Below are 24,497 nucleotides of genomic sequence, written 5' to 3' on the forward strand. Positions count from 1 at the left end.
ACCTAATCGAAGAAGAAAGACTTCAATAAAAACAACGTTCACTTCTGCCATTTTGACGAGAGAATATGTTGCTTGTGCAGAGAGTGGTGCTTAACTCCCGACCTGGTATGTGTAGACTTCTCAGCTGTGTGATACATTTTATAATTCTCATATAGCGGTCAATTGTACCTTAGCGCGTGTATGAATGGAAATAGTTGTTAACTTTTTTGAAACGACTGGTCAATGATTAGCATCGCATTAATGGCGTTACGGCATTCACACCCAAGTCGGAACTAAACTCAAATGTACAACTTGCTATCTGGTTGTAGTTATACACGTGCCGCTTTCAAGCAGGTTAGTATGTCGAAATTGTCCTAGTTCCAACTAGTACGTGAATGCAGCATAACTTCGTCAAAAGTTCCTGACTGCAACTCTTGGATTGCAAATAAACGCGTACAAAAAAAAACGGTTTCCAAACGGACATCTTTGGTTGGGTCCCTTGTCCATTTTATTAGCTGTAAAGATAAAAACACTGCAATATTTACATACATATTAATAGCTGTAATTAGCATAGGTGCTCGTCCAAACGCAAGCAGATGGCGCTATTGAGTCGTCAAATTAATTATAGTGGGCAGAAAAAGCAAGAAGGTGGGCGGAGACATATTTCCGTTATGGAACACCTACTCAAATTCCTGTGTGCAATATCGCAATTCTCCCTTGCGTTCCTGAACGCAATTTTTTAGAATGATAGCTTTGGAAACAGCACTTTGGAGATCAAATGTTTAATCAATGAGAGAATATGCAGAATGTTGACCAAATTCCTTCTACTGTCGGCCACTGGGGTTCCTCATCACCATATGTGGTAGTGAGAGGAAACACCAACCGGATGCTTCACATTTATAAACCCGGTCAAATATCTTGCTAATTGTTCTTGCTCATTGCGATTTCAGACAGAACAATGTCATTATAGTCATCTGCATGCCTTTTGGCTACGTAAGCGCGAAATTCCAATGCGACGTGAGCACGGTAAACACTATCAAAGATTATTTGATGTCGTTCGAGGGAATGGCTGCGGTTTTACACGCCTCCTGACTAATTGTGCTCTAGCCTAGTGGTTAAAGCGTTGGGCCAGTAACCGAAAGATTGCTGGATCGAATGTAAAACTCTGCCCCTGAACAAATCAGTTGTAATTTAGAATTTGTTCTTTGTTTTTAACCGACTTGCCTAGTTACACTATATATATATATATATATATATATATATATATATATATATATATCTCTCGACCCTGGGTTTATAGACCCTGCGCACAGTCGACAGCGCGCCGGACCTCGGGGTCGAGGGTTCGAGACCAGCTCCCTGCTGTTTCATTACAATATCAACTGCATTGTTGGGATTTTTTTTTCTTAAAGCATGTTAAAATCTACACTTGTATTCAGCGCATGTGACAACCTCAGTTTAATGGTGTAGGGGCTTTACTACTATAGCCCATAAATACATTCATATAAGGTAAAAAGACGACTTATTTTTTTGTCTAAGGAAAAATTGTGTGGGACTTTATACCCTTTAGGTATACCCTTTAGGTATAAACTAGGCAAGTAGGTTAAGAACATTCTTATATACAATTTCGGCCTACTGGGGAACAGTGGGTTAACGGCTTTGTTCAGGGTTAGGACAGATTTTTACTTTGCTGGATCAAATCCCTTAGTTGCAATCTTTTGGTTGCTGGCCCAATGCTCTAACCACCTGCCACCCCAATAAGAGGTCAGGAAATATTTGTTTTTAACATTTAACCCCTTTTTTTTTTTTGCATAAAACTACCTCCATACTTCCTTTTGTTTTGTATGGTTACCTTCAGATGAGTCCTGTGACACTTGTGGGGGTCGTAGAGAAACTGAGAACATCATCGCGTTCGTGACTCTTTCCAGAGTGAACCTTAACCTAATTATCATAACCTGCTGCATAAATGATCCTAACTTCAAGTCAGTTATGACCAGGGGTTGCAACCTAAATTATTTTCCAATTGCTCCGTCCGGAGCAGAACCCTCAGAATGGCTCTTCTATGTTTGTGTTTTACAGGGACTGATGGAGAGCCAGTCCCTGGTCATTTCCGTGTGGAAGAGGCGATTGTAGGACCTTTTCTGAAAGAAGGACAAGTCCTTGTCCGGACCCTCTTCCTGTCTGTTGACCCTTACATGGTGATGCATGGCTAGAAAGAAAAGCTGAAATTTGTCTGCACTTTGCTGACTATCAAATGTGCATGAAATAAACAAAATGGGACCATTAGTAACCTACGATAAGTTTCCTATTTTATATAGGCTATATAAAGATATGGTTAACACCTGCATGAAATGCAATTATAGGCATACAAACAGCCATTTTACTTTCACAAGTGCCCAGTTAAGTTATGGTAAGGTACCCTAAACAAATACACTGTTCATAATGACATTCCATATTCGTCTTGTAGCGATGTCGCATGAACGAAGACACAGGCGCTGAGTACCTGGCTCCATGGGGGCTGTCTGAGTGTGTGGACGGTGGAGGCGTCGGGGTGGTTGAGTTAAGCCGCTGCGATGGCCTCTCTGTGGATGACATGGTCACCTCGTTCAACTGGCACTGGCAGACACAATGTTTGATGGATGAAAAGCTCTTACAGAAGGTAGGTTTAGTTTATCATCCACCAGTTTATCTATCCTACATTATAAACTGGGTAGTTCGAGCCCTGAATGCTGACTTGCTGACAGCCGTGGTATACCACCATATATCACAGGTATGATTTTTTTTTTGTGTGGTTTTTGTTACTGCTCTAACCAGATTATAATGGCAATAAGGCACCTCAGGAGTTTGTGGTGTATAGGGCCAATATACCACAGCTAAGGGCTATTCTTAAGACAAAACGGAGTGCCGAGATGTCTTAAGAATAGCCCTTAGCTGTGGTATATTGGCCCTATACAGTTGACGTCGGAAGTTTACATACACTTAGGTTGGAGTCATTAACTTGTTTTTCAACTCCTCCACAAATTTCTTGTTAATAAACTATAGTTTTGGCAAGTCAGTTAGGATATCTACTTTGTGCATGACACATTTTTCCAACAATTGTTTACAGACAGATTATTTCACTTATAATTAATTCACTGTCACAATTCCAGTGAGTCAGAAGTTTATATGCACTAAGTTGACTGCCTTCAAACAGCTTGGAAAATTCCAGAAAATGTCATGGCTTTAGAAGCTTCTTATAGGCTAGTTGACATCATTTGAGTCAATTGGAGGTGTGGCTGTATTTCAAGGCCTACCTTCAAACTCAGTGCCTCTGTGCTTGACATAATGGGAGAATCAAAATAAATCAGCCAAGACCTTCGAAAACCAATGGTAGCCCTCCACAAGTCTGGTTCGTCCGTGGGCGCATTTTCCAAATGCCTGAAGGTACCACGTTCATCTGTACAAACAATAGTACGCAAGTAAACCCCATGGTACCACGCAGCTGTCATACTGCTCAGGAAGGAGATGCTTTCTGTCTCCTAGAGATTAACGTACTTTGGTGCGTAAAGTGCAAATCAATCCCAGAACAACAGCAAAGGACCTTGTGATGATGCTGGAGGAAACGGGTACAAATATCTATCCACAGTTAAACAAGTCCTATATCGACATAACCCGAGAGGCCGCTCAGCAAGGAAGAAGCCACATGGGGACTAAGATTGAACTTTTTGGAGAAATGTCCTCTGGTCTGATGAAACAAATAGAACTGTTTGGCCATAATGACCATTATGCTTGGAGGTAAAAGGGGATGCTTGCAAGCCGAAGAACACCATCCCAACCGTGAAGCACGGTGGTGGCAGCATCATGTTGTGGGGGTGCTTTGCTGCAGGAGGGACTGGTGCACTTCACAAAATAGATGGAGTTATGAGGATGGAAAATGATGTGGATATATTGAAGCAACATCTCAAGACATCAGTCAGGAAGTTAAAGCTTGGTCGCAAATGGGTCTTCCAAATGGACAATGACCCCAAGCATACTTCCAAAGTGGTGGCAAAATGGCTTAAGGACAACAATGTCAAGGTATTGGAGTGGCCATCACAAAGCCCTGACCTAATTCCATAAATTTGTGGGAAGAACTGTTAACGCGTGTGCGTGCAAGGAGGCCTACAAACCTGACTCTGTTACACCAGCTTTGTCAGGAGGAGTGGGCCAAAATTCACCCAACTTATTGTGGGAAGCTTGTGGAAGGCTACCCGACACGTTTGGGATAGGGGGCAGCATTTTCACGTTCGGATGAAAAGCGTGCCCAGAGTAAACGTAGCAGGACATGTTATTTGTAGTATTGGATAGAACACTCTGAAGGTTCTAAAACTGTTTGAATGATGTCTGTGTATAACATAACTCGTATGGCAGGTGAGAACCTGAAATCCCACCAGGAAGTGGGAAATCTGAGGTTTGTAGTTTTTCAACTCATTGCCTATCAAATATAGTGTCTATGGGGTCATATTGCACTGCCTAAGGCTTCCACTAGCTGTCAGTCTTTAGAACCTTGTTTGAGGCTACTACTGAAGTGGGGGCGAATGAGAGCTTATCACACGCGCACCCATGAGCGACCTGCGTTCTATTTGCATTTCTAAAGAGAAAGGAATTCTCCGGTTGGAACATTATTGAAGATTGATGTTAACATCCTAAGGCTTGATTCTATACATCGTTTGACATGTTTCTACGAAGTAACTTTTTGAACTTTCGCCTGGACTTGCCCGCGCATTGTGAGTTTGGATTTGTTTACTAAACACGCTAACAAAAGGAGGTATTTGGACATAAATGATGGACATTATCAAACAAATCAAACATTTATTGTGGCACTGGGATTCCTGGGAGTGCATTCTGAAATATTCACTTACCTTTGATCATAATGCTTTTTCTGACTTTTACTGACTCCACAACATGGCAGGTATCTGCATGGCTTGTTTGTGTCTGAGCGCCGTACTCAGATTATTGCATGGTTTTTTTTTCCGTAAAGCTTTTTTGAAATCTGACAGCGGTTGCATTAAGTATATCTATAATTCTGTACATAATAGTTCTCTTTTATCAAAGTTTATTGAGTGTTTCTGTAAATTCATGTGGCTCTTGGCTGTTTGAGGCACAACATTACTGACTGTAAAGTGCCAATGTAAACTGAGGTTTTTGGATATAAATATGAACTTTATTGAAGTCCTAAGTCCCCATCTGATCATCAAAGGTTAGTGATGAATTTTTATTTCTTTGCTTTTTGTGACTCCTCTCTTTGGCTGGAAAATGGCTGTTTTTTGTGACTAGGCTCTGACCTAACATAATCATATGGTGTATTTTCGCTGTAAAGCCTTTTTGAAATCTGACACGATGGTAGATTAACAAGAAGTGAAGCTTTTAATTTGGTGTATTGCACTTGTGAATGTATGACAGTTAAATGTTTCTGAATTTCGCGCTCTGCCTTTTCAGCGGATGTTGTCGAGGGTTTCCGCCCTAACAAGTTAAACAATTTAATGGCAATGCTACCAAGTACTCAGTATGTAAACTTCTGACCCACTGGCAATGTGATGAAAGAATTAAAAGCTGAATTAAATAATCTCTATTCTGACATTAAAAGGAAGTGGTGCTCCTAACTGACTTAAGACGGGGTTTTTGCTTCAGTATATCGGTCTAGTGCCCTTTTCATACTACTGAGATGAGCAGATCCACCATAGTTTCTGAAATCGTGCCTATATAGGAAGGAGCCTGGACAGTATAGCTATGTTCTTGGACTGTTTTGTTTTTCTAAAATTATCTAAGTTTTCTACAGGTTGAGCCACAGCTGGTTGATGGACACATATCCTACTTCCTGGGTGCAGTTGGCATGCCTGGTCTCACCGCACTATTGGGTGTTAGAGAGAAGGGTCATGTGACCGACGGAGCCAATCAGACCATGGTGGTCAGTGGAGCTGCAGGGGCTTGTGGGTCCGTAGCTGGGCAGGTAAACACAAGCATGTTACAGTAACCTGATCTCGTTAAACATGGTATGGTCTCTTTGTGAATAGTGGTTGTCATTTGTCTATCCTCACATTCTCTATACTTGCCCCCAAAACACTTGCGTTCCAAGGTCCCTCTGACATTTTCCATCAATGCGTTTTACAAGGGTGAGGTGATGGGACGCAAGAGATGAATTTAAGACTAGCAGGGTTTCTGTGTTCCTCCTGCTCTCCAGATTGGTCGTGTGGATGGCTGTACCAGGGTGGTGGGGATCTGTGGGTCTGATGAGAAGTGCAGAGTCCTTGTGGAGGATCTGGGGTTCTCTGCAGCAGTCAACTACCGTCAGGGGGATGTAGCCACAGCACTGAGAGAAAGTTGTCCTAATGGAGTGGATGTCTACTTTGACAATGTGGGAGGGCCCATAAGCGATGCTGTAATAGCACAGGTAAGCAGGCTTTACTGTCTTTAGGTGTCTTGACGCAGACAGGATATTGAGATTGGGACTGTGGTTCTATCTGCATTTGTCGGAATTGCATTATTGACCTAGCTTGTTCTGTTCAATGGTCTCTACCTATATAGTACTCAATTTGTGTCCTCAGACAGCAATCATTTGAAGTGGCTACACTAGTTGTCAGAATAACAAGGGGTGTGTGCAGTAGTGTAGGATGATTGGTTCTCCTGCTTCCCATCACTCGGAAGTTATGTAGCAAGATTGTGACGACAGTGCCTGCCGTGGACGTTTTTCCAGTTGCGTTGCAGTTTCTAAATCATAGTGTAAGAACACTTTATTTTATTTTTTTAAGCCTCAAAAGATAAGATTATCCTAGTCCTTTTGGGCTAGCCACAGCACTCAACTAGCTAGGCAATGTTAGCTGTCTCGCTTTCTAGGACATTCACTCATTTGCTTGTAAACAATATGCTAGTTGGCTACCACGTTCTTCTCAACAGAGTATCTAGCAAGCAACAAGATGCCAAAAAACAGTCAAACACAGGGCAAATCAGACTTGACAATTCACATGGCCAGGAATCTTTCGTTTGACTTCAAATCACCAAAAGTGAAATCTCCTATCCAATGTGTCCTTTTTTTGTCTGTTCAGACTGCAGGAAAGAGCGCATTTCAGTAGGATATGCAAAAAAAAAAAGAATTTCAGTCACTTCAAACTGCCAATGTAAACAAGGCTTAAGGGCTTTTTTACACTACTTTGATGACAAACTAGGTCCAGGAGAGACTCGTGTAAGGAGACGGCTAGCTTGAAATCTTCAAGAGATGGCTCCCCCACTACTTCTGACGGTAGTGTGGGACACACACCATCTAAGTGGTACAGTGTAAAGACAATGGCTCACACCATGTTCCTGCAAGAATTACCTTAAAGACCTTAATTCCCAACCCTCACCTGATTCAATTAGTCAACTAATCATCAAGCCTTTGACTAATTTAATCAGGTGTTTACTGTTAAAATAAATGAAATGTTGGGGGGGACTCGAGGAGAGGGTTGGGGGGGGGGCGCTGCAGTATGGAGCAGTTTCGCTCTGGCCACCCTGATAGTGACTGACACGCATTCCTCTTCCCTTCGTTCATCTCCAGATGAACAATGATGGTCACGTTATCCTTTGTGGACAGATCTCCCAGTACAACAAGGACGTGCCCTACCCACCACCACTCTGTGATGAGACTCGGGAGGCACTGCAAAGTAAAAACATAACCAGGTACTCTATGGTCTGTCTCTCAGGTAACTGAAGGACCATTTGGCGTTGCAGTAGTACTTTACATGATTATGGTATACTTAATATAGTCATTTGTGAAGTGTATTACTAAATATTTGATTAATCTGTAAACGGTTCTAACACATTTGAGATGCCTGAGCTGCTAGGTGGCCCAGTCTGCATCTGTGTTTAGAAAGCTCTACTCTATCCCACCAGGGAGCGGTTCACGGTGCTGAACTACATGGAGAAACACGAAGCCGGCATAATCCAGCTCAGTCAGTGGGTCAGAGAGGGGCAGATCAAGGCAAGGCAAAGTCTGTCTGAGGCCATCTTGATGTTTTGTATACTTGGAAGTTCTGAAGTTTAAAACTTAGTAGACCTCTCTCACGAGGGTTCTTGACATTTCTACCAACATGGTGCTACATTTAAGGTCGTTACTTAGGGGGGAGGGCTTTCAACACCAAACTGATCAAATACCAAAGTCCGTGGCCACTATCTGATATTTTCAGCTTTTTCTGATTGACTGATCAACTGAGTCACCTGATCAGAATAGTTGACAAGTCAGATTTTTCTTTTTGATTGAAGCCTTGATAGCTTTCAAATCTGAGTGTGGAAGTCTCAGTCCGCCCTCTTTACAAATCAGAATGTTGCATAAACTTCATTTGAACCTGCTGATTTCGCCCTTAGGTGGGTGGAAATTTGAGACAAATTATCCAAAGGTAAGTGTTATTAAAACGACTTTCAGAACGCTTGTCGTTTTTGTACTTTCACAACAGATTAAACATTTTGCAACGGAATCCGATTAATGAATACACCCCAGGTGAGGCGCAATACGACTCAAGCGCTTCCGGCTGATTGACAGGAAATGTGCTTCGGTCAGCAATGTTCGGTTACATTCAGCTATTTACATAGTGTGCTTTACATGTGACGGCATCGAGATGCAAGCCGACAGAACCATATACCTACAGGCGCTCTTAAGTTGGGTAAATTATTCTTTCCTGTGGATATTTTTTCTCAAATTATGACCCACAAGGACCAACTGCACAGACAACTGGTAAAATATTAGTTTTTTGAGCACATGGTGAACAGTGGCGCCATGTTGCCAGAAGTAGTTACTCAACCTTCCCCCTCAGCTTGACCCCCATATCTGAGTGTCTTTTTTTGCACTATATGATTTTTGTCCCTCCATTCTCCCTTCAGGTGTTGGAGACGGTAGTAAATGGCATTGAGAATATGGGAGGTAAGTGTCGCTGGTAATGGTGTAGTTGCACTTAAATGACCATCTTAAAATCAATTTACCACAAACCTGAGAATTGAGCTTTACTTTATTTTGCAGTGGCCTTTTGCTCCATGATGAAAGGAGGAAACATTGGTAAACAGATCATTAAAATATCAGATTGATTAAAATCCCTGGTGGCACCATCAGAAGCTACTGGAATCACAAGCTTTTTTTTTTTTTTTTACACTACTACCTGCCTTTGATTTCTATACTGACAATAACTGGATGGACTGAATAAAATTATTTGTAGTTACAACACTGTACTGAATGTCTCTTTTCTTATAACCTTTAATGTACTTAACCGATCTGTGACAGTCTAATTATCAACATGCTAAATTGCAAAGAATTCAATGAAGTCTTAGATCTCATTCTATTTGACTAAACAATTTATTTCACAGCACTATAAACCAATAATAAAATCAATTTGAAAATGGGTATCTGATTTTACACTTGCCACAATCTATTTTATGAGCGTAACATTACATCAAAGTAGTGGTTATGCTCTGCCCAGATGCCAGTTTAATTCTGCTCTCATGCAAAGTCCTTATGGAATTGTTATGTTTGGCCTGACGAGGAGTTGGCAAAATCAGACTGGCACCCAGGCTACTTACCTAGCTTGGGGCAACTGCTGGTGAAACTGAGTCAGCCAACCCTTCACATTCTGGTGTTTAAAGCTGACCATGAATTAAAAAGTACAGCTCTGGACAATCGTCATGAAACCTCTAATCTCCACTTCATAATCAGCATTGGGCAACTTGTGCGATGCTCTAATGAACCCTGATACATGGGACCAATACGAACTTTGATACATTCTATAAAGGAGAACCACAACTCCTTGACTGAAGATCCCATCCCAGGGGAAAAGAGGACAATGGGATGTGGACAGTGGTAAAGAGACTGTTCAACCCTTGGGTGTGGACGCCATGTCACATTGCTTGTGGGCGGCGCTATCAGTAAAGTTTAGTCATTATTCATAACTTAAATTCCAATTTTCTTAATTCAATGTAGAACTTGAACCCCAACCTGAGTCCAGAGTAGTGCTTGACCTCAACATTTCTACTGCTTGAGCTCCATGTTCCTCTTAATGAATATTAGCTCAAAAATATTGACGCTCCTGCACCTACAGTGCCTTGCGAAAGTATTCGGCCCCCTTGAACTTTGCGACCTTTTGCCACATTTCAGGCTTCAAACATAAAGATATAAAACTGTATTTTTTTGTGAAGAATCAACAAGTGGGACACAATCATGAAGTGGAACGACATTTATTGGATATTTCAAACTTTTTTTAAATCAAAAACTGAAAAATTGGGCGTGCAAAATTATTCAGCCCCCCTTAAGTTAATACTTTGTAGCGCCACCTTTTGCTGCGATTACAGCTGTAAGTCGCTTGGGGTATGTCTATCAGTTTTGCACATCAAGAGACTGACATTTTTTCCCATTCCTCCTTGCAAAACAGCTCGAGCTCAGTGAGGTTGGATGGAGAGCATTTGAACAGTTTTCAGTTCTTTCCACAGATTCTCGATTGGATTCAGGTCTGAACTTTAACTTGGCCATTCTAACACCTGGATATGTTTATTTTTGAACCATTCCATTGTGGATTTTGCTTTATGTTTTGGATCATTGTCTTGTTGGAAGACAAATCTCCGTCCCAGTCTCAGGTCTTTTGCAGACTCCATCAGGTTTTCTTCCAGAATGGTCCTGTATTTGGCTCCATCCATCTTCCCATCAATTTTAACCATCTTCCCTGTCCCTGCTGAAGAAAAGCAGGCCCAAACCATGATGCTGCCACCACCATGTTTGACAGTGGGGATGGTGTGTTCAGCTGTGTTGCTTTTACGCCAAACATAACGTTTTGCATTGTTGCCAAAAAAGTTCCATTTTGGTTTCATCTGACCAGAGCACCTTCTTCCACATGTTTGGTGTGTCTCCCAGGTGGCTTGTGGCAAACTTTAAACGACACTTTATGGATATCTTTAAGAAATGGCTTTCTTCTTGCCACTCTTCCATAAAGGCCAGATTTGTGCAATATACGACGGATTGTTGTCCTATGGACAGAGTCTCCCACCTCAGCTGTAGATCTCTGCAGTTCATCCAGAGTGATCATGGGCCTCTTGGCTGCATCTCTGATCAGTCTTCTCCTTGTATGAGCTGAAAGTTTAGAGGGACGGCCAGGTCTTGGTAGATTTGCAGTGGTCTGATACTCTTCCATTTCAATATTATCGCTTGCACAGTGCTCCTTGGGATGTTTAAAGCTTGGGAAATCTTTTTGTATCCAAATCCGGCTTTAAACTTCTTCACAACAGTATCTCGGACCTGCCTGGTGTGTTCCTTGTTCTTCATGATGCTCTCTGCGCTTTTAACGGACCTCTGAGACTATCACAGTGCAGGTGCATTTATACGGAGACTTGATTACACAGAGGTGGATTGTATTTATCATCATTAGTCATTTAGGTCAACATTGGATCATTCAGAGATCCTCACTGAACTTCTGGAGAGAGTTTGCTGCACTGAAAGTAAAGGGTCTGAATAATTTTGCACGCCCAATTTTTCAGTTTTTGATTTGTTAAAAAAGTTTGAAATATCCAATAAATGTCGTTCCACTTCATGATTGTGTCCCACTTGTTGTTGATTCTTCACAAAAAAATACAGTTTTATATCTTTATGTTTGAAGCCTGAAATGTGGCAAAAGGTCGCAAAGTTCAAGGGGGCCGAATACTTTCGCAAGGCACTGTAAATAAACAGTAGTCGAGCGCCCAGTGCTGGTCTGAAACTCCCCAAAATATCTGCGTTCTATACATAACACACAGCTGCCCAAATCAACTTCTCAATAGAGAATAACCAAGGAAATAATACAAAATAAATAACAATCTCAGATCATTGCACCCTTGCTATTATTTAACATTCATCACAAGCATTGATTGTTTAACATGCTTTAAGTGGATAGATTCACCACTGAGCTAATATTGAATATATAAATGGGTCAGTCTTTTTGGTTCAAGTCCTCCCATTCCTGAGTAACAGCTGTTATCTTAAGCCAGATTCTCAGAGCTCAAAATAAAAATTAAAACTACCTCCGGTGGGTGATTGGTCTGCTATACCTATGTAAAAATATAACTAGTTTCCAATAACCAAATACAAAACCTGCCAGAGCAGGACTGATTATGTATCCTCTGGCAGTGGTGATGTGGCAGTTGGCCGAGGCAACACTTTGAATTGAATAACCGCTACAAATCAAGTCAAGTGGGCAAGTAATACATACGTTTACCACAGCAGAATACAGCGGTGAGAGACTCTTCAATCAGCTTTGACAAACAGCAGTCATTGGCTGAACAATCAATTCTATCCACAATATATACTGAACTAGTGTCTTCACTGTACGAACACCTTCATTGCGCTGACTGTATAGGGGTGTGGTCTACACATGCAATACACTAACATGCATATGAAACTATTAAACGGTTTAAAAATGTGGGAAAGTAGCTTTGAAGGGAGAGCGAGAAACAACTTTGCACAAAAGAGTAGTTTGAAATATGGGATAGAAAAGTAGAGCCAATGTAGTTTGCCATAACTAAGAGAATTCCCCCAGTGGAAAGAAAATCAAGAAAATAAGTACAACTGTCAAGAGGCTGTGGTTGTCTTGCTGTCGTCACGGAGACAGGGGGCGGGGCCCTTCCAGGCGCGGTAGACCAATAGCAGGGCGATCCCGACTGCCCACGTGCGGACTGGGGACAGGAAGAAGGCCAGCGGTCCATATGTCTCCAGCAGGAAGTAACAAGAGTATCCCTGCCAGGCTAGCAGCAGCAACATGGCCGTATGCACCCCCAGAGTCTTCCACCGATAGCCCGGACGCAAGAAGTGTGAGCGGAAGGAGTTACCACGACTACGCAGGTGAAGGCTCCAGCACAGGTAACAGGTGAGAGGCATGTTGAAGAAGAGCAGCTGTTGGGGAAATGGAGGGAAGACACAGGGATAAGAGTTTGAACTACAGGTAACCCTTTTTAAGGGAAAAAGGACCACTGCCTTAAAGTCTCCCCCTTCTTTATACATCTGGTAGAACTTTACTAAAAGCCACCAGGCATGACGTATTATAATGCAGTTATCATTGCACTAAGACCTGTCATGAGCATGTATGAACGCCGTATCTCTCAATATCATCTCATAATGATCCTGACTAAATTACCAGCATCCTCACCTGTCCCACCCCAACAACATAAGTGAGACTTCCCTCGAGGAAGTGTCCGTCGATAACCACTCCGAAGGCAAAGCAAGCCCCACTGTGACCATCAATCAACTCTCCTATGAACCAGGGACCTGCAAAGAGACAGAGGGTGAGTAGACGGACACAACAGTCAGTGCTAATTGGCATATTTCCCCTTGGCCCTAACCCTAAGATGTTTGAGGATATGAAGGGTCTGGATAGGTTTAATCAAAGAAAGGATTACAGGCTCACACCTTACAGCTCTATAAATGTTGAAAGGACACAGGCAAGGGGTAGGGAGCAAGTTGAGACAGAGTGAAGAGACAGAGTTTAATGGATGGTCACCTAAGGCAGTGCAGAGGTTGAAGAGCAGTAGAGAGTAGTAGAAAGTGTCTGCTTTACTGACCAAGCGCAGGGACAGACAGGCGCAAGAGGACAGACTTGAAGACCCTGGGAGACACAGGAAAACAGGTAAGATTGAAAACTACAAATCGACGAAAAGAGTTGTCACAGACAACAAATTGCGTATTACAGACAATACATGTATTTATCAACATGAGGTTATGTGTGGAATGATATATGCAAAAATCCTAGATTTTCTTTCACTGTATAGGATGGCTGAGAATAACTATGGCAATTTTCACACAGGTAACAACCAGCTTGATACTACCATGGTTGACGTGACAGGAGTGTCTGGCGGATCTCACCTCTGACAGAGGGCAGAGGCATGAACCTGAACGCCACAAGCACTCCAATATTCAGCAGCATCCCGGCGACAAAGGCTACCCGGGCCTGTGGACAGACAGGACCGTTTATACAGTAGGTCTACAGAGCACAGCTGGTGAAGACATGATGGTTAAATGTTAGAAGAACTTTTTCTATAGAGGTTGAGTCAGCAAATAACGTACAGGGAGAGAGGCAGGTCAACAACTGGAAGGTTGCCCGTTCGTATCTCAAGTCTGACAGGAAAATCAAGTATTGTTCTTTGTCTTCTTACCAGAATGTAGTGGTCAGTGAGCAGGATGAAGGACTGGAAGAAACCAAAGCTGGGGGAGAGGTCCTCTTCCAGGGTGAAGAGCTGTTCTCGGAAAGTCAACCGCCCCACCGCGTCCTAACACAAAAACACGCACACAGAATAAGAGAGGCCACATCACCTGAAGTAATAGTAAAAAAACATCTGAGAAAACATTGGATAACTTTTGAACAACTTTTTAAAACATTTGACAACCTCTTAGCATGTCTATATAATAGAAGATATGAGGTAATGGGTGTTGTGCAACCTTCACTTTGACAGTGACAGTGTGCAGCCCAGCGAGGTAGAGCGAGGGTTCCCATGGCACCACATACAGAGGACCTCCAGCAGACTGGCCTTCACCCATCTCCACCCCGTCCACGCTGACGTGAACTGCTGTGACCGGGGCATCAGAGAAGGCCAGGATCCTGAGGGGACCGGAGAGGCCAGGGTTAGAATACAGGAGGATAGGGGAAGATTATCACACACATCTGCAGAGACAGGTGAGCCAAAATGAAACATTGTTGACAAACTTTGTGGTATGGAGATACAGTTGAAGTCAGAGGTTTACATACACCTTTGCCAAATACATTTAAACTACATTTGAAAGTTTTTCACAATTCCTGACATTTAATCCTAGTAAAAATTCCCTGTCTTAGGTCAGTTAGGATCACCACTTTATTTTAAGAATGTGAAATGTCAGAATAATAGTAGAGTGATTTATTTCAGCTTTTATTTCTTTCATCACATTCCCAGTGGGCCAGAAGTTTACATACACTCAATTAGTATTTGGTAGCATTGCCTTTCAATTGTCAAACTTTTCAGGTAGCCTTACACAAGCTTCCCACAATAAGTTGGGTGAATTTTGGCCCATTCCTCCTGACAGAGCTGGTGTAACTGAGTCAGGTTTGTAGGCCTCCTTCCTCACACACGCTTTTTCAGGTGTGCCCACAAAATTTCTATGGGATTGAGGTCAGGGCTTTGTGATGGCCACTCCAATAACTTGACATTGTTGTCCTTAAGCCATTTTGCCACAACTTTGGAAGTATGCTTGGGGTCATTGTCCATTTGGAAGACCCATTTGCGACCAAGCTTTAACTTCCTGACTGATGTCTTGAGATGTTGCTTCAATGTATCCACATAATTTTCCTTCCTTAAGATGCTATCTATTTTGTGAAGTGCACCAGTCCCTCCTACAGCAAAGCACCCCCACAACATGATGCTGCCACCCTGTGCTTCACAGTTGGGATGGTGTTCTTCAGCTTGCAAGCCTCCCCCTTTTCCCTCCAAACATAACGATGTTCATTATGGCCAAACAGTTCTATTTTTGTTTCATCAGACCAGAGGACATTTCTCCAAAAAGTACGATCTTTGTCCCCATGTGCAGTTGCAAACCGTAGTCTGGCTTTTTTTAATGGAGGTTTGGAGCAGTGGCTTCTTCCTTGCAGAGCGGCCTTTCAGGTTGTCGATATAGGACTCCTTCCTGAGAGGTATGACGGCTGCGTGGTCCCATGGTGTTTATACTTGCATACTATTGTTTGTACAGAAGAACATGGTACCTTCAGGCGTTTGGCAATTGCTCCCAAAGATGAACCAGACTTGTGGAGGTCTACAATGTGTTTTCTGAGGTCTTGCCTGATTTCTTTAAATTTTCCCATGATGTCAAGCAAAGAGGGACTGAGTTTGAAGGTCGGCCTTGAAATGTATCCACAGATACACCTCAAATCGACTCAAATGATGTCAATTAGCCTATCAGAAGCTTCTAAAGCCATAACATAATTTTCTGGAATTTTCCAAGCTGTTTAAAGGCACAGTCAACTTAGTGTATATAAACTTCTGACCCACTGGAATTGTGATACAGTGAATTATAAGTGAAATAATCTGTCTGTAAACAATTGTTGGAAAAATTACTTGTCATGCACAAAGTAGATGTCCTAACCGACTTGCCAAAACTATAGTTGTTAACAAGAAATTTGTGGAGTGGTTGAAAAACGACTCCAACCTAAGTGTATCGAAACTTCCGACTTCAACTGTAGGTGATAAAGAACCTTTTCACACTATTGTGCTGACCCACTATTGTGCTGAACTGTACTGCTTCCAATATTTCTTTGCATATTACCCTGTCCAGCACAGTTCCAGCAACTGTGGTGGATGTGTAACCAGTTCAGTTCGGCTGAGTAGTGTGAAAAGGGTGATCGTTTTATGGAATAGAGAGATAGATGGTATATGTGTGTAAAAAAGGCAGAGTGGGTGATGGTGATTCTGTATGGTGGTGTAGGTTAGAGGTCATGGCATGGGGTTTAGGGTTGAGAAACACACACACACACAGAGGGGACACCTGATGTGGGTAGAGCTTTGTATTCTCCCCAGTGGCTCCACTCCAGGATGGAGGTACTGCGCCTCCTTGGGGTTGGTGATGAGTACTGCAGGCCACTGCTGAAACTTTAGGTCCATGAAACTCAGCAGGTCGTGGTCAAACGCCAGCACTCTGTACCTGAAGAGAGGGGGAGAAAGGAAGAAAGAAAGAGGGGGAGAAAGGAAGAAAGAGGGGGAGAAAGAGGGACAGAATGACCGAGAAAGAGAGAGAAAATGAATATATCGGTGTTGTGTGTAAACTTTATTTGTAGCACAATTTAAACAGACCACAAATACAGATGTATGTGTTTGTCTGAGCCTGAGTGAGTGAGTGAGTGAGCGTGTAAAAAAATACGATGCATCTTTAGACTTACCTGCGATTGTCCATCCAGTCACCTAGCTCGAGTTCCAGGGTGCCCTTGGGGTGTCTGCTGTGTAGTACAGGCATCAGGCCGCCCAGAGTGTGTAGGTGACCACACAGGTACGCTACAGCCGAGCTACGCATAGGTAACAATTACATCACAGATGTATATGGTACAAAAATCTCAACTAACTGGATTCAATAACTGTGCTATTGAGTATGTATAACGTTCGGACACTGTGTTGCAAAAGTGCTTTAAAGGAGCTTGTTCCGAAAAGCGTTGGCAATAAATTAATTGAATGGTCTTTCGGGAACCTTATTTTACCATTTCCACTATGCTATTAACTATGTTATAACTATAACTGACCTATGTCAGAACAGTTATAACAACAGTATACTATTTAATTATCCAAAACCTGTTTAGAGGGTGTTTAAATTAGAGAGGCAGACTAACATAAAGACAGGCTTATAGAAATCCACAAACATGTTGTTACCTCATCACGCCTCTCAGCCCTGGAAAGGGGGAGATGACCGTTGAAGTGGTGTAGTGGCCAAACCAGATGGTCTGGTTGCTGCTGTGGCTCTCAGTCCTGAAGGATGCCAACAGGTCCATCTGAGTCTGTAATGTATGGTGTTGCAGGACTTTAAAAATTTTTTTTACACAAATAGACTGTAATGTCTCAGTCTTATGTTTAAATTAATGACAGAGTAGGGTGGGAAAGTATTTAGTTTTGTTGCGCTAGCCTGCTCCCAGATCAGTTTGTGTTGTATTGTATAGCCAACTCATATGGTTGTTGTAATGCCAAACAGATCTGGGACCAGGCTGGTGTTAAGCTGGTTGGGGGCATACTGTACCTGGTTGAGAATGCCATAGAAGTTGTACGGCCGTTTGGGTCCGGGGGTGATGGTTGCATCAGCACAGATGAAGGAGTAGTTGCCGAAGGGAGTCTTGTGGACATAGTGAAAGGAGCCAACTTTCTGATTGGCTGAGTATTTCCTGGGAATAAAAACAGGCATCATTATTGTGTGGCCGAGTTCGTGACTGCATACAGTGTGGTGTGCATGTTGCTCTCAACACCTCTGCCTTGTTTTATGATGGAGAAGCGGAGAACCTATTCATTTAAAACGGACAGGGAACAAACCTCAACAATTACCATGCAGACACGAGACAGATGTCATATTTTGAGAGACTGTGTTTCAAAAAGAGAATGAGCTACAAACTGTGGAGCATGGTCTCCCTAACTCAGTGCACGTTTTGGTTTTTGCCCTAGTACTACACAGCTGATTCCAATAATCAACTAATCATCAAGCTTTGATCATTTGAATCAGCTTGTAAATTGTATATCTGGCTTTAGATAGCTTTATATCTAGCTCAGATAGCTAGAATCAATGTTAATAAGTCTAGTGCTCATGTTACACAGACAAGCAAATGCAGAGAGGCAACTCACTCACACTAGCTACACTAGAGAGAGCTGGAGAGCTGGTTGCTAGAAAGCTAGTCATATAACTAGTAGGAGTCTCTGAACATGAATCACAGTGACACTTGTCATATTTCAGGGGTATTCAACTCTGACCCTACGAGGTCCGGAACCTGCTGGTTTTCTGTTCTACCGCATAATTAATTGCACCCACCTGGTGTCCCAGGTCTAAATCAGTCCCTGAATAGAGGGGAACAATGAGAAAGCGCAGTGGAACTGGCTTCAAGGTCCAGAGCTGAGTTGGAAGGGCCTACTGTATGTCTTTGACACATGTAAACAACATTCATTCCAGATATAGCAGGCAAGAGTGAACACTGACCTGTAGTAGTTGTTGACACTATCCAAGGAAATAATATTGAAGGCATCTGTCAGAAACATAATAAAAACAGGAATGTAGCTAAGTAAGAGAGACCTTGCAAAACATAATGAACACATACCATCTCCTGGCCAAGGTATCTAACCTTGGTATTAATTCCCTCATCCCTGTTGATTAACATCTATCCTTACCAGTAACCACAGGGACTCACGTAGCCTAAATGTCCTGCTGTTACGATCTATTCTGTACTGAACTAATGTCAACCAGAGAAAGGCTCTTTTGAAGCGTCTTTAACAATGGGTTGTAGTGGACAGTTAGGCTGTAGGAGATCTCTTGTTTCAACTCGAATAGCATTTGTGATTCAATATCAATGGAGGGGCATTTAAGCAGTGACGGTCCTGACTGCTCAGCTTTGAGGTAAAATTCACAAAGAATGCACATATCTGTAGGTGTGTGGATTCTTTACATATTCTACACTCTTAGAAAGCAAGGTGCTCTCTAGAACCTAAAAGGGTTCTTCAGCTCTCCCCATAGGATAACCCTTTGAAGAACCCTTTTTGGTTCCAGGTAGAACCATTTTGGTTTTAGGTAGAATCATTTTGGGTTCAATGTAAAACCCTTTCCACAGAGGGTTCTATATGGAACCAAAAAGGATTTTACCTGTAACCAAAAAGGGTTCTCCTATGGGGACAGCCGAAAAACCCTTTCAACCCTTCCAAGTCCAATTCAACTGACTGGCTTTGCAGATTTCTAGACATTTACGACCCAATTCCATACCAATCTATCAACCCTGTTCATAGGATCTTCCCGATTTTTTTTGGGGGGGGGGATTCTAGAAATCATGAAGTGTAAGAGAATATCAGAGGAGGTATATTATATTAGTCACCATGGTTTCCGCGGATGTCAATCCATTTTGTGCGTTCCAGCACCCGAGACCTCTTCAGGATGTCGTGATAGGCCTGCCACTCCACCTCATGCTGCAGGGAGCCCACCTTGCTCTCGGTCTTCGCATCCGTCAGGTCTCCTGTTAGGTGGACAGACAGAGTGACTTATGAGAAATAATAACTCACTTCAGGTTCATGGCTGCTCTTGTGATAGTGCAGAAACTCTGCAAGCTGTAATGTTTGGGGGCTGTTAATAAACTAATGAGCAAGAAGCAATGGCCGACGTACCCGTTGCGAGCACAAGAGCAGGTTGGATCACTTCAACGGTATTAGTGCAGAACTTCTCAAAGTCATAAATTCGTTTTTTGTCATGGAATCGACTGATATGAATGTCAGACACCTGTGCGGGTACAGGACATAATTCAGGGGTTAAAAGCACAAACTAGGGCATCATCTAGCTCGTTTTGACAAGATATTCCACTTGGTACATCCCCTCCTCTAGTCAACAAACATATGACTTATTACCTAGCTAGTTACAACTGGGTTCAAAGTTTAAAACCTGATGGCTGGCTGGTGCCAACTTTGCCCATGCATGACAGCACAGCACCCAAAAAGGAAACTGGACTATGACCCCATTCAGTGTAGATTGTTACATGACCACTACTACCCAGTGGGCTACTCACTTGCTAACAGCTGTCACCCTGACAATTGACACTGACAGTCACAACACTTAGTTAGCAAGTTAGCAATTAGCTAGCAAATCGAGTTAGAAGCTGGATCCACTCACCTGCACGAACCAGAATATGTTATCCAATTCGCCGCCGGGATACGGAGGAAGACATGTCCTAGCCTCCTCTCCATCCCCGGCGTTGAACTGAGGAACACTCCGTTTGGGGTGCCAGGAGGTGTCATAGCTCTCCAGCACCCAGGAAGCTAAACACGCCAGTGCTAGTCCCACAAGAACTAGCGCTCCGAACAGCTTGAGCATCCTGTAGTGACGAAAGAGCGGTGGGGATCTACTGGACAGAATACTGGCGAGAGCAACATCAACACACTATGCTAGCTATATTAGCTACTAACTACATTGAGCCGCTGGCCACTCAGACCGTTCGATTTCCATTTGCGACCATAGCCAGATCGAGCTACACACGAAACATTGTCCTCTCAGATTGTTTTGAAAAAGCTAGCTATAAGGAAATACCATACTGACCGGTTGTGCATGGCTACGTCATCGCTGTATGAATCACTCCCACAAATCCCTGCGCGGGTGTAATTTAGGGTCCAGTTCCAAACCAAATCTCTTGACTCTGTTCCTAGTTTCTTGTTGATTTGCTCGTTGCACTTCTGAAAATACATACACAACTAGATAGGTGTAAGCAACACGTGAGAGAACCTAGCACATTCCCGTTTCCTAATACTTATTAATAGATAAGCAATGTTCAAGTGGCAAGAATTAGAGGTTGAGATGTAATTGGTTGGGATTGGCTCCAAATCTAAATGAGCTTAGCTTTTAGCAAATGCTCAGTGAATTATGGTTATTCATGCAAGGACTCATAAAATGTGGTAGAGAGACAATATCAAAGCACACATGATATCGTGCGGAAGCATGTTGTTTTCACACAACAGTATGCTTATGCAACAACTTCTACAATGCTGTCATATCTGGATCTTCATTGATGAAAAAAAGCCTGATTAAAATGAAAGACAGAAAATAGAATATAATACAATTTAATATAATATAATAGAGGGGGTGAAATTCTAATACGAGGCTACACTTGCAAGAGCGTGTAATAGTAACTAAAGGCTGGGCACCTCCTATCGGGCAAACAAATACGCAATGTACAAATGTATTATTAGAGAATATTGGGCGCGGCCACGCTCATGATTCATAATACACGTGCACTAGCGCTTTAAAGCCCACGCTCGTTCACATAGCGAGCTGTTGCGAGGGGGATAGGATCGTGAACGCGCGGGCAGGCAGGCAGATCATCAGAGAAGAGTAGCTAACACGTCACGGATCTGTAGCGATCGAGAGAGAGATGCTGAGGTGACAGCGAGAGAGAAGGAGAAAAGGGACGATTAGATAAAACTCATAATCCCTGCTGCTAAATTCACATGTGTGCGTGTGAACATCAGCTGCAGCATCAACACCACATGGATAACACAACCACTATGGAATTCCAATCGATGTCTCAACATTCCATCAAGACAAACATAACGGATTTTTAGTAACCACACCCGGCTTCTTTGGGATCAAGGATTGGAGCGGCTAAGGTATGGACACCGCTGCTATGCAATCGGATGACACTGACAGCTAGCGAACATTAGCTGATGTCAACATACAGGGATAGAGTAGGCCACATTAGCTACATTTTAAACGGACTGATGGAGTATAGCGTCGCTGCCAAGGTCGTTCCATAGCAAGATGCAGTACGATTATATTCTAGAACGCAACGCGTTCCCCATAGTTAAATCAATGCAAAGAGGCACTCTAGCATAGCCCGTGTGTACGCTGTGCGTGTACGCGCAATCGTAAATCCACTAGGCTAGCTAATTACGCAGCTTCGCTATGCAACAACAGGCGCGGAGGTGGCACATTGCAACCACCAATTAGCCAGTTACATAGTCATTGCATTGTAACAGCTGCCTGTAAAGTCATGCGCATTTCTATTGTGTATTTTATCACATGCCATTCATGGGAGGGGGAGAGGAGATGTACAGCAAGCTGCAATCCACATGCAAATACATTTTTCATATCAGCTTTGTCACTCAGGTAGTACAGTACTGAATTCATAGCTTGACATGGTGTGGAAAAGGTGTTATCCATGACATGATTATTATGCCACCTGATTCAAGATCCAGAACAAGTTAGTTGAGAAGAATATCTTATCAACAGTACAGGCGAACATTACAACACAGAGAGGCATACAAACAATCAGTACCTACTTGATTCAGTCATTGATCAACACAGTAGGCTACATGCACTGTAGTAAGGTTCTGATATTGAGAGAGATGATCCCAACATCATTCCCTACTATCATGCCCACTCACTCTGTACTGTAGCATCATTCTTTGGGTGGAGATGGAACGGGCCTGGCCGGGGATGGAGCAGGGCTTACCCATCCCATCCCCATGCTGGCAAAGCTCCAGGACTTTAAACAGAGAGATGACTGAACAGCCAGGCCCGTGGCAGCGGCAGCAGCTCGGGAATCAGACACTCACTCCTTTCATCTCCAGAGGAGGCCTTCGCAAATGGCACCCTTTTCCCTACGTTGTCCACTGCTTTTGACCAAAGCTCGGGCTCTATATAAGGAATAGGTTGGAATGTGTCTCTGGTCCACTGGGTCAGGCTGAGGCTGCTGCAACACCCTCTAACAGGGTGGGGTGGGTGACTGCTCAGAGTCATAGGAATGGAAGCAGGCCTATCCAACAGATATCCATCTGTCAATTCATCATTACTGCTCTATTACTGTGTCATGTAGTCTTCCAGTTCTCCGGAGAGCAGTGCAGCAGGCAGCACATTTAAATAGTTCAATTGCCATGGAGTCAGGCAGCATGATTCACGGTGAGACTGAGATGGGTGTCAAAGATTTATGATGACTGGTCTAATACCAAATCTCTGCAACCAATGTGTTATTCGGATTCATGATTTGCATTGAGAAGTGTCAGGACAGCAGTGTTTTGTTGATCAGTGAGTCACACAAATAGGTCCCAAATGGCAGCCTATACCCTATAAGCTATGGTGCACTACTTTTGCAAAAGTGGTGCACTTAAAAGGGAGTAGGGTGCCATTTTGGATTCATTCCACAACCATGTGGACCAGCCACCTGCTGGCTGAGTGGAATGGTTCTGGACTGGCTCTGAGGCAGCAGGCTGCTTTCTGGCTCTGTATTCATAAACTATCTCAAAGAAGGAGTGCTGATCTAGGAACAGGTTTTCCCTATCCAGATCATTATGATCTGAAAGTCAAGACTGATCCTAGATCAGCACTCTGAGATGCATTATAAATACAGATAGTATTTTGTATAGTGCTTTATGAACACTTTGAGGTGATTCTGTAAAATGAAAAGCGCTTTACAAATGTAATAAATTATTATTGCCCCAGATGGAGAGATTGAAGAGAGGATACTACTTCCACTGTACAAACTAGTGCTGTTTTTCTAACAGAAATGTATCGAACTCCATGGAAGGAGGAGATTGGAATAAAGCCTCTGTGTCCTTGAAATGTAGGCTACTGCAGAGTGCGTTGTATTGGTGGCTTCTCACACAGAGACAGGGAGGTTGGGCTTCCCTGACTGTGTGTAACTTTCCTGCCTCAGGGTTTTAGCGGAAGATGGATGTTTCTCATTTTGACCTTCAGACAGAGTTTCATTTTGGCCTGCTGCTGCTTCTGCACTGATTAGGCCTATATTCAGACAGGAATCCAGCCAATCTCTTAACATCACTCTTTTCCCAGACACGCTTATCTTTTCTCTACTGTCGCTACACCACACTAAATGCATGCTACTCTGCCGGTCTTATCTGGAACTTGAACTATCTTGTGTCCTTTAAAAAAAAAGCCCCTGACATCCATGGAGTGGTGCTTTGACTTCATGACTGCTGCCCTCTGCAGTCTGAAGGAGAGGAGATGGAGGGAGAGAGCGGGAGGAAGAGGAAGAGGGGGGGAGAGAGAGAGAGGCGGAGAGAGAGCGAGAGTGAGCAGAGAGCGCTGCTGCTGAGCTAAGGCCACGGACAAAAAGTTCTCATCACTGTGGTAGAGACCAGAAGTTAAGAGCAGCCTTAAGGGCAGTAAATAGCACGAGGCAGCAAAATAGTGTCCAGTTTATTAACAGTGAAAGGTCGTTCCAGGTGAATGTCGAAATCCAATGAATACTTACATTATCCACAAAGGTATTAACAAAATGAACAGACTCTGAATAGACAGTTTTGAATATAAGTGGGAAACCTAAGCCTCAATCAGGCCTACT

At 43.0% G+C, this 24,497-nt stretch overlaps 3 protein-coding genes across 8 annotated transcripts in view; 2 read left to right on the forward strand and 1 right to left on the reverse strand.

Moving 5' to 3' along the window:
• Positions 1-9,182, forward strand: LOC139375003 (prostaglandin reductase 2). Of its 4 annotated transcripts, none has more exons than XM_071116338.1 (10): positions 1-105; positions 2,059-2,177; positions 2,447-2,638; positions 5,777-5,947; positions 6,152-6,388; positions 7,529-7,650; positions 7,864-7,951; positions 8,335-8,366; positions 8,848-8,887; positions 8,984-9,182. In XM_071116338.1, the coding sequence occupies exons 1-9, from the start codon at positions 66-68 to the stop codon at positions 8,861-8,863; spliced, it is 1,017 nt and encodes a 338-aa protein (XP_070972439.1). In that variant the 5' UTR covers positions 1-65; the 3' UTR covers positions 8,864-8,887; positions 8,984-9,182. The 4 variants fall into 4 exon arrangements, with proteins under 4 accessions (XP_070972439.1, XP_070972440.1, XP_070972437.1 ...); XM_071116339.1 differs by having other exon boundaries at positions 6,179-6,388; XM_071116336.1 differs by lacking the exon at positions 8,335-8,366.
• The window catches only part of LOC139375002 (transmembrane protein 62), a 24,406-nt gene continuing 8,862 nt past the window's right edge, over positions 8,954-24,497 (reverse strand). Inside the window, exons 1-16 of one of the 2 annotated variants that reach the window (XM_071116333.1) lie at positions 22,582-22,765; positions 20,741-20,874; positions 20,318-20,519; positions 19,819-19,930; positions 19,533-19,670; positions 18,650-18,695; positions 17,708-17,849; positions 17,347-17,471; positions 16,866-16,988; positions 16,475-16,630; positions 14,405-14,564; positions 14,122-14,235; positions 13,832-13,916; positions 13,470-13,574; positions 13,119-13,237; positions 8,954-12,865 (exon numbers count right to left, since the gene is read on the reverse strand). In XM_071116333.1, the coding sequence (XP_070972434.1) occupies positions 12,545-12,865; positions 13,119-13,237; positions 13,470-13,574; positions 13,832-13,916; positions 14,122-14,235; positions 14,405-14,564; positions 16,475-16,630; positions 16,866-16,988; positions 17,347-17,471; positions 17,708-17,849; positions 18,650-18,695; positions 19,533-19,670; positions 19,819-19,930; positions 20,318-20,519; positions 20,741-20,874; positions 22,582-22,653 (2,154 nt within the window). In that variant the 5' untranslated portion in view covers positions 22,654-22,765 and the 3' untranslated portion in view covers positions 8,954-12,544. Of the gene's footprint in view, positions 12,866-13,118; positions 13,238-13,469; positions 13,575-13,831; positions 13,917-14,121; positions 14,236-14,404; positions 14,565-16,474; positions 16,631-16,865; positions 16,989-17,346; positions 17,472-17,707; positions 17,850-18,649; positions 18,696-19,532; positions 19,671-19,818; positions 19,931-20,317; positions 20,520-20,740; positions 20,875-22,581; positions 22,766-24,497 lie in introns of those variants that run through there. The other variant, XM_071116334.1, reaches the window with a different exon arrangement.
• Positions 21,472-24,497, forward strand: part of LOC139375000 (tau-tubulin kinase 2-like) — a 28,592-nt gene continuing 25,566 nt past the window's right edge. The window contains exon 1 of one of the 2 annotated variants that reach the window (XM_071116332.1): positions 21,472-21,804. The gene's annotated coding sequence lies outside the window, so the exon portion shown is untranslated. The remainder of the gene's footprint in view (positions 21,805-24,497) is intronic. The other variant, XM_071116330.1, reaches the window with a different exon arrangement.

Source organism: Oncorhynchus clarkii, chromosome 19 (assembly GCF_045791955.1).
Source record: "Oncorhynchus clarkii lewisi isolate Uvic-CL-2024 chromosome 19, UVic_Ocla_1.0, whole genome shotgun sequence".
NCBI lineage: Eukaryota > Metazoa > Chordata > Actinopteri > Salmoniformes > Salmonidae > Oncorhynchus > Oncorhynchus clarkii.

Bases quoted from the DNA above. Each gene is read 5' to 3' on its own strand.
- LOC139375003 (XM_071116336.1), top strand. From the start codon at position 66: ATGTTGCTTGTGCAGAGAGTGGTGCTTAACTCCCGACCTG. The intron at 106-2,058 runs GTATGTGTAGAC...TGTGTTTTACAG, and splicing joins GGTGCTTAACTCCCGACCTG to GGACTGATGGAGAGCCAGTC. The intron at 8,888-8,983 runs GTAAGTGTCGCT...TTTATTTTGCAG, and splicing joins TGGCATTGAGAATATGGGAG to TGGCCTTTTGCTCCATGATG.